The 9,246-nt window shown below is 35.5% G+C and overlaps 2 protein-coding genes across 2 annotated transcripts; both read right to left on the bottom strand.

Moving 5' to 3' along the window:
- Positions 1-1,159: 1,159 nt before the first annotated feature.
- Positions 1,160-1,775, bottom strand: LOC113232642. The gene is made up of 2 exons (XM_026467414.1): positions 1,530-1,775; positions 1,160-1,327 (listed from the first exon to the last, which is right to left on the bottom strand). The coding sequence occupies exons 1-2, from the start codon at positions 1,773-1,775 to the stop codon at positions 1,160-1,162; spliced, it is 414 nt and encodes a 137-aa protein (XP_026323199.1).
- Positions 1,776-6,440: 4,665 nt separating this feature from the next.
- Positions 6,441-7,627, bottom strand: LOC113232422 (transcription factor BTF3 homolog 4-like). Its single transcript, XM_026467142.1, has one exon. The coding sequence runs from the start codon at positions 7,445-7,447 to the stop codon at positions 6,899-6,901; it is 549 nt and encodes a 182-aa protein (XP_026322927.1). The 5' UTR covers positions 7,448-7,627; the 3' UTR covers positions 6,441-6,898.
- Between the last annotated feature and the right edge of the window lie 1,619 nt (positions 7,628-9,246).

Here is a 9,246-nt window from a genome sequence, read left to right as displayed (position 1 = left end):
ACCTATTGCAATAAAACGGCAATTTCATACTTTAACCCCTAATATTAATAAATCACTGCCTAAGACTGATTATGATGTGATAACAAAAATGTGATTTGTAGTACCTAATGTTTTGTTAATTATTATAGTATGCCATGTTCCATATGTGAGACGTCAATACATATTGATAAAACACTGTCTATGATTAATTATTTCAGACATATATGTCACTGACTGAAAACACCTTCCAGTAATAAGAGATTCACACAAACTAATTTTGAACAAATTGTCTCATTTTGTTAAGTGTGAAATATTTGTGAAACATCACCTGGTAGTTGAAAAACAAGTCCAGTTATCTTTCATTCTATTTTATTTTTTTAAGTAAAAAATGGTCATATAAAATGTTGGGCTATTAGCCTGGCCTGAATCCTCTGGCCTACTGCCCTTTGGGAGGCCCACCATTGTCATCCGTATCAAGTTCATTTGGGGCATTGGCTTGAGCTTGAACTTCAGCTTATACCTCGTCTAGGTCCACTCCAATGTTTTGCACCCTATCTTGAATTCTAATATTATGCAAGATAGCACACGCATTAAATATCTTGCCTACCATCTCTGGTGCATACGAGATTTTATTTGCCGATGAGACACACCTGAACTCTGCCTTGAGTACTCCAAAAAGCCTTTCAATCACATTGTGGGCTTTGCACAGGGCTTCGTTATATCGAAACCTTGCAGTTCCAGCAGCTTCATGTTTTAGAAGCGTCATAAGCCAAGGCCTACCCACCTACCCACTACCCACCTACACAGAGAAGATAAAAAAACTTCGTTTAGACAAGTCCTTTGGGCAATATGAGGTGCAAAGTCAGAAGAGCATGAGGGAACCAAAATATACACACCAATAAGTCATGTGTTACGCTCTCCCTCACTGTAACTCCTTTTCAATGCCTGGTGCACTGAGCTATTCTTCCAAATGAAATAGTCGTTCCTAGCACCAGAATAGCGAGCGTTTTTTTAATATTTTTAAGTCAGGATCACATATCTGAAACAAAGTATAGTTCAACATAATAGCTACGGGTGTTGTATCTTCCCAAGATAACAGTTTATATAAAATGCTAACAACTTACTGCTTGGATATTTAGAGCATGTTGCCATGATGGTTCACAAAAGCCTCCTCATGATTTCAAGCTGCTATAATATTAACATATGTGTAGTCAATGACTCCTAGGGTGCCAGGGAAGGGCTGCCTTGCATTCATAAATTTGGATTTTGCTGCATGACGCTCCTCTGGGGTCATTGGGAACCTGGCATGTCGGTGTAGCATGTGCCTATTGAGGGCTTCTGTCACAGCCTTTAAACAGCGACTCACTGAGGGCTGGCTCAGCTAGAGGCCCCACTGCTCCCCAACCGCATTCTGGTGGCAGCCTTTTGCGTAGTATCTAAGAGCTGCAAGAACCTACAGCCCCACCACAAAAACAAAACAAAATGTAATAACAGCAATGCAACAGATAAATGAATGGACAAATTTTCAACAAGTAAATTTTTTATGTTACCAGCCGTTCCACTGACAGACCACTAGACCTTTGCCGCTCTAAGTCCGGCCTCAATTCTTCAACAATATTCATTGTTGAGTCAGGAGTCAGGCGAAATAGATCAATGAATACATAATTATCCATATCAAAAGGATTCTGGTCAGCTCGCATTCTCTGCTTCTCTGCTACCCTCTCTGCCCACCGTGCCCGGTGGTCCTCAACCATTTCATCCAGTTCCAGCAGGTAATCTAAGCCTACATTCCACATGACTGTGAAAAAAAAACTACCAGGAGGCTCGCAATACATGGTACAAAAGCTACAAGCTACGCATAGATCAGGCTGATAACAGTCAACTTCATAATCTGAGCTCAGGTTTTTTTTATAATATCTGATGACGGGACGATCAAGCCGTGCGCCTGATGGTAAGCTACACGCATGTCCATAACAGTAGCAGTGTCACTCAGAGCTTTAAAACGCAAAGATCTGAGGGGCACTGCCACTGCGCCCGTCACCCTGAGACGTGAGTTGATAAGTCCCATGTACCAGTAAGTTCACCAGCACCCTTACCCTTCAAAACCGGAACACAGTAATGCTGACATTACTGCTTGGCGGCACAAATAGGTAAGGTAATAGATAAGGAGCTCTACTTTTATCACATAGTCCAACAACAATGACTTTTCTAACTCTGATAGTGGTGCATGTTAAATACATGATCAGGTACTTGATGTAAGTCGTAACTGTCAGTCAAATGAAAATAAAAGAGAAAAGCCGGAAACAGCAACAAGATGAGAATTTACTAGGGAAAAGTCGCTCATCATAACCTCTACAATCGCGGCGTCACGACATAAACAAGTTATTTCAACACACAGCCAAGAACAAGTCACTTTCAATTACGAAACATTTTGGCTTACCTTAAGGCAAAAATTGATTTTTTTCCACTTAATGCGATCAAAACTGTGAAATATCTAACAGTGAAATGTAAGAGGAAAGCGCGTCGTTAAGAATACCGACGTAAACAAGGTGTCCTCGAAGAGCCGATAAAAATATCGAATCTTAACGAAACTTAACGAACGTATCGAACCGAATTGTCGTTATGGTCGGTTAAAGTAGTGTACAGAATAGCATTTGTAGAATACCGTTCCTGGAGCGGTATTCTGTAATCCAAAGCAAACAAGTAAGCCAATTGCAGTTCTGTAAATATTTCCTTTATTTTTTTCCATCCTTTAAGATAAATATCTGATCGATGAGAATTTACTAGGAAAACGTCGCTCACCTTAACCTCTACAATCGCGGCATCACGACATAAACAAGCTTAGATTTAGTATATGCACCTATATTCTAAATCTATGTAAACAAGTGATTACAACACACAGCCAAGAAAAAGCCCCTTTCAATTACGAAACATTTTGGCTTACCTTAAGGCAAAAAGTGAATTTTTTCCATTTAATGCGATCAAAACACAAATATCTAACAGTGAAATGTAAGAAGAAAGCACGTCGTAAACAGGGTGCCCTCGAAGAGTCGATAAAAATATCGTATCTTAACGAACGTATCGAACCGAATTGTCGTTATGATCGGTGAAAGTAGTGTACGGAATAGCATTTGTCGACAAAATCGATACCGTCGGTAAAACCGCATAACGAATATCGAATAGCGAGTCTCAACGATTACAGAATACCGCTTCTGGTAACACATTAGCGATACAGCTCTTATAAATATCGACTTTCGTTTGCACCGAAATAAAGTCAGGCCAACTACGGACCTGGGTGTACGTTTCCGTATATTCCAAAAAATATTCTGTATTTATTGTAATAAAGATAATATCTCTAACAATGCCGTGCTGTTCTATTCGGTGGTGTGGGAAAAACAGCAAAACATCTAATTACAAAACAAACGGAATCACATTTCATCGGTAATTAAATATTAAATATGTAATTTTTCAATTTTCGTTCATTACTGTATAGCTCAAGTTAAACTGGTCCATTTGCAGTGAAACAATTGACAACACCCATCAATTGTTTTAAATCATTGCGTCTTGCTTCCACATAATGCAACTCCCGTCACGTCATCTCATTCTATTCGTTGGGCACGCGTTACTAGTGTTGTACTGAAAAAGTCGTATTATGTATCGATATTTGCAAGTATAATTATTACTGTATAATGATTTATTTAAACAATCGGTAAAGTAAAAAAATCTACATCTAACGTTGTCGTAGATAAGTATTGAGCCATGAGTATAATGTATCGATTTTATAAGTATGTCAGATTATGCACAAAAAACACTAACTATTATGTGATAGATTGTCGCTCGTTTTTATTGCTCAGGAAAATTGTTTTTGTTTGAGAGTATATTTATACATTTAACTTCTTATGGCCGTGTGGTGTTGGCCTAATATAATACCACCCCATATCTTTCCATGGATGTCTTCTCAACTAACATACTGCGATCACCTATTCACTTTGCAAGTGTGGTGATTGTGCCAAGTCCTCGAGGAGTCCAGAATATTTATGGGTTTTGGGGAGACCCATGGACAGTTAGTGTTGTGTACTCTCAGTTGTTTAAAATACGTGGTTACCGAAGAAACTTAGTATTTTTGTATTGTTTTTGAAGATTTCCTAAGGATCCGAGTCTTAAGGAAAAATGGATTGCTTCCACGAAAAGGGAAAACTGGTTTCCAAGCAATTACAGCGTCGTTTGCTCTCTGCATTTCACAGAAGACTGTTTTTATACAAAGAACATTCGCCGCCGCTTATTTGATACCGCAATTCCTACACTGCATATGCCTGTAGTAGTAAGTGATATACATAATCCGTCTAATTTAACTTTATCTTAAATTTATATTACTTATAGACTCAACTTTTTTCCTCTTCAGAGTAACATAAGTTCTGAACGCGCTCCGGAAAATGCAAGTCCGATACCATCATCATCTCAAAATGAACTTTTACCAACTTTACCCAGGGCAACTAAACGAGAAGCTACCGATCCTAAAACTCTTACACAGTTTAATTCTTGGACCAAAAACAGTCTTTGCAGACGTGTTTTAGAGTTGACAAGTATGGTTAAGCATAAAAATAAGACAATTAAGGCACTACAAGAGAAAGTACGTTACTATAATAAGAGGATGGGATCTTTAAAATTCATGATAAAAGAATTAGAGGCAAAAAAATTTTAAAAGCTAAAGACGGTGACACTTTAAAGAAAATTGGTGTGCTTAATGAAGAAATCGTACAACGTCAATATATAAAACACAGAACAGGGAAAATTGAAAAAAGAAATATTCGTCAGAATTGAGGAGTTTCGCTCTTACGTTGAATTTTTATTCGACAAAAGTTATATTATATACATATAGTATACATTCAGTACTTGCTCATTCGGAATGACTATGGATTCTAACAATACTGCACAATTCGAAATGGGTAAAAAAACAGGTAATGGTTATTTATAATGTCATATCGTCGCCTAACTTTCATAAACTAGTATTTTAAAAAACAAAGTAACTGAAATGCATTATTATATTTGCGGTATGATTTCATATCAAATTTCCTTCATATTCACACACTGGCTTTTACCTATTTTTAAAGTAATGCATCCAAATTGACATCCTTGACAAGCATACTTGCCATCCCCTGAATAATCACTCTTTATAAGATGTGTTTGAGAAAGTAAGGCGTCGATATATACTATCGATTTCGATAATATAATATTTGCTTGCCCATCCCTAAGTATATTTCCAATTCGGGCTGGCCTATCGGAGCTCAGTTGTCATTTGGCAGAATAGTTTTCAAACAAATTAAATGACATTTCGTCTCTATTTCTGGTTATCTAATCGATGCAAACCTATGACTCACCCTTTTTTTTCTTACCAAATTGATTTCAACCAAATACGGTTTGCGATATATCGTAATTCGTCATAAATTAAAAATGTTGAAATTGAGAAAACATGATTTGAAATTTCAGAAATTCTGAATGGAACCAAAAAATTTCTATTCTCGTTTATATGAGGCTAACTAAACGAATAAAAATAATCCTATTGTTCAGATTCAGTAATATTTTTTTTATTTCAAATCATGTCTTCCCAATAACCAATTTTGAGTTATAGCAGCATCAGTATTTAGTTTCATATGTTATAATTATTATGTACCTTTTAAAAATACATTAATAACTTAAGAGGGACTTTTTAGATTAGCCAGCAAATTAATACCTTTAACCAGTTCTACATAATTAGGTAATTCTAAGTCACTAACATAAGAACGGTTGTATTGTTAACTCCATAAGGATAAATGTTCATTGAAATGGTATATTAAAATACATTGGTACTTGAGTGGTGTACATATTCATAGTTTCTTTATCAACTGTAATAAATATGTACTCACATTTTTATTTACCATAAAATTGTTTTCTTGATAATGTAACCACAGAATGATAACATTGTAATGATTGCTTTAAATTAAAAATAATACCATTTAAATAATTCATAATTCCCTACTACTTCAAGTACAATCAACAGCACATCATATTTGTTTGAATATTGCAGTGCAACAAAGATTCGTCAATGTGCTGCCGTCTGTACATATTTTAAACAATATAACTAAATTATTCCACAAATTGACAAGGAAAATTAGGACAATTGATAAAATGAAACTCAAAATCCATAAATCAAAGTTTTAATTGTAAAGTAAATACAACAAAACTTTATTCATTATATTTTGCAATTTTTATGTTTTTATTATACATTGTTAGCTCCAATACCTAAAGAGCTACCTGTGACTAAGTTTCATTAAACCTATTTTTTAACTCTTTTAAAAAATGAGAAAGCAAAACTTTCCACCAGACCGGATCAACAATTTTAGAAAATACTTATTATTTATAAAATATTGAGGTATTGCTAGACCTCTTACTATATGTATAATAATATATTCCTTTAATTGATAGTGTGCCGTCAAAAATAATTCCTAGGATTCTTATACATATCAATATGTAATATTGCTCATGTCAACAAGGCTTTAACACTTAACCGAGCCTAAAATGGACATTCGCAATTCATTATGCTGTATGGTACAGTACATAAATACTAAAATTAGTTGGTATAAAAGTAGTGCAAGGTAAAGAAGTGAAGCACTCATACAAATCCTGGATGGCAGAGCAGATTTCCAAAGTCATAAGTCAAAAACTCAATTCACAAAAAAAAGAAACTAAAAATTGTGTTCCAAACACAACCAGAAAATAAAACTCGAGACATGATTAATATAAAATACATTTATCTAGGAACACAAGCTATGAAAATTACAAAATGAAACTGTTTTTTGAGACACTTCAATGCCTTTGGAAACCCTAGCGTTCGATATCACTTCAGGTGAGCAAAATTAAAAACTAAATCCAAGGGGAGGCTTTAATCGGTTTTCTTGTCAGCAGCTTTGGTTTCTGTTTCGGGTTTTTTCTCCTTTTCTTTTTCCTTTTCCTTCTCTTTTTCCTTCTCCTTTTCGGCCGTTACTTCTTTGGCCTCCTGCTTGGAAGCTTCATCAAAGTTGCCGACTAGGTTAGGTACCTCGTCGTCCTCGTCCAAAGGTTTGGGCGCCGCGACGCTTGATGCTAACCTCTTTAGTTGGTTCAACCCCTCGGGTCCCAGTTGACTGAGGATACCAGGAAGCATTTCTGCGATCTGTTTATTCTCTCCATGCCCCGTGATGGCAAATGTATTTGCCGCAAGGGAGGCCTGCGCTTTAGGATTATTAAAGTGTATTACAGTACCGTCATCTTTTATCATATTCACCTCTTCGATGCCAGGAATAGTGTTCACTGACAACTTTTTCAGCGATGACTGCAACTTCTTATCATCTGTCGCTGCAGTAGCATGTACCACCTTCTTCTTACGTCTTGGAGTGCCCTTACCGCCGATGCGGACTTGTGACTGCAGTTTCTTCAACTTTTCGGTGTTCATTCTGTATTTTTAACCCACGGCACCTGTCGAAGGCAACGCGACGCACTATTTAGTTATCTTTTTATATAGTCGACAATCGCGTTATCAATAGTTTTCCATGTAACTTGATCGTACGCACGTGTTTTGAACACCGGTTTAGTTACAAAGGGAAAATGGTGGCTTTGCGACAAGTTATTTCTGGTTTCCGTGCTCTTGTGGGTGGCAGCACTGGCAAATTATTTTTTTGTTACGCAGATTTTTAAGTGATTTCGCTAAATATACAATAATTATAAATGTCAAAGAAAATCATATCAACTTTTAAACATATTCATATTTATTGATAGCATAAAATATTTTTGTGTTTTAAAATTACTTATTCATTTAGACTGTTTTATTATAAAAATAATAACAACGTACTTATTTCTTCATGGAACGAAACGTAAATTTTAACGCCATCTATTGCATTATAAAAGTAGCACAAAGTGGTATACTCATTCAACTACTTCAAATACTGTAACGTAGAGGGCATTAAAATTGGAGATTTAGTTCTAATCCCAAAAATAGATGACAGTGTACACGTTATGAGTATAATAACTACCTACTTCATAGATGTCGGTACTAGTACCGAATTAATGTTACAAATTGCAATGCATTATCACTGAAAGTCTGAACTTAAACCATCATTTTATTGGAGGATTATAGTTTTTTTTTAAATAAGTACCTTACTACTGGACCTACTTATTACCTTACTACTGGACCTACTTATAGGTATTAATAATCTAAATTATTTACTTTGTGCATACAACAGGTGAAATGATCTAGGCCTAAAAAAAGTCATACACACCCACTTATTTCAGTTCTAATATTATGATACCTTAAATTCCAATACCCAGGACTTAACAACGAAAATAAACCCTGCTCATCATCCTCGGCAGTTATCGGCCAATAAATATTTATCTGCATTTACTAAATGTACTCCGAAATGGAGGCCAATAAAGTTGTCAGCACCCGATCGGTTCGCGCCATTTCTCTACAAATAGGGATGGACATAATACAATGGTAACAGATAATAAAGATTACAATATGAAACTGCCATATACATTTGAATGGTTGCATTTATTGCAACGAAATTATCTTCACGCATAAAAATATTTATCTTATTGCGCCAAAAATGTATAATATGTATGTAATTACCATAAGAAATAAAGGCGCAAGAAAACCCTATAGTTATTTACAACGTATTAAAATTTACTATACTAGTCCCAGTTTTTAAAAGATGAATCCCTAGTTCTCAATGCCAAAAAATCTTTGACATTTAATGTTCGCGCGCCTCTCATGCAATATTTATAGCATAGTTAATAATATCTATTAAATGAAAGTTACACCTTGTTTAGTTTTTGGTTCATTATTATTATTGCGTGTCAGTACCTACATGTGTTTGCACGTTTAATGTTCAGTCATCATTACTGTTTTTGTCATTGTCAACTCCTATACAACGTGTTTCCACAAATAAATAAGTTTTAAAGTAATGAAGAACTATATTACTTACAATATAAATTACGACAGACGTAATATTAAACCTTCTTGGTTTTTAGTTGTAATGTTTACCGTTCTATATCTTGTCACCATTGACTTACAAATAAATGGACGACGGGTCTAATACAAAAACCACGAAAAAAATGTCTCAAGTCAACCTATTCGAAATTTAAATTGTAATCTCATCGCAGTATCGCGCTGTCAGTAGAACAAATAAAGACTAAAGCGGAGTTTGGCGCTCTGTATATGATTTTAGCGCCTTACAAGTGCGGACACTTTTTAGC

This window comes from Hyposmocoma kahamanoa, unplaced genomic scaffold (assembly GCF_003589595.1).
Source record: "Hyposmocoma kahamanoa isolate Upper Pololo Valley unplaced genomic scaffold, ASM358959v1 76, whole genome shotgun sequence".
Taxonomy (NCBI): Eukaryota; Metazoa; Arthropoda; class Insecta; order Lepidoptera; family Cosmopterigidae; genus Hyposmocoma; species Hyposmocoma kahamanoa.
Note: the sequence above shows the minus strand (reverse complement) of the source record. Positions and strands in the feature narration are given on the sequence as shown.

Coding starts and splice junctions, on each gene's coding strand:
- LOC113232642 (XM_026467414.1), bottom strand. CDS start 1,775: ATGTGGAATGTAGGCTTAGATTACCTGCTGGAACTGGATGAAATGGTT. Junction 1,328..1,529: donor GTCTGTCAGTGGAACGGCTG/GTAACATAAAAA, acceptor CGCTGTTTAAAG/GCTGTGACAGAAGCCCTCAA.
- LOC113232422 (XM_026467142.1), bottom strand. CDS start 7,447: ATGAACACCGAAAAGTTGAAGAAACTGCAGTCACAAGTCCGCATCGGC.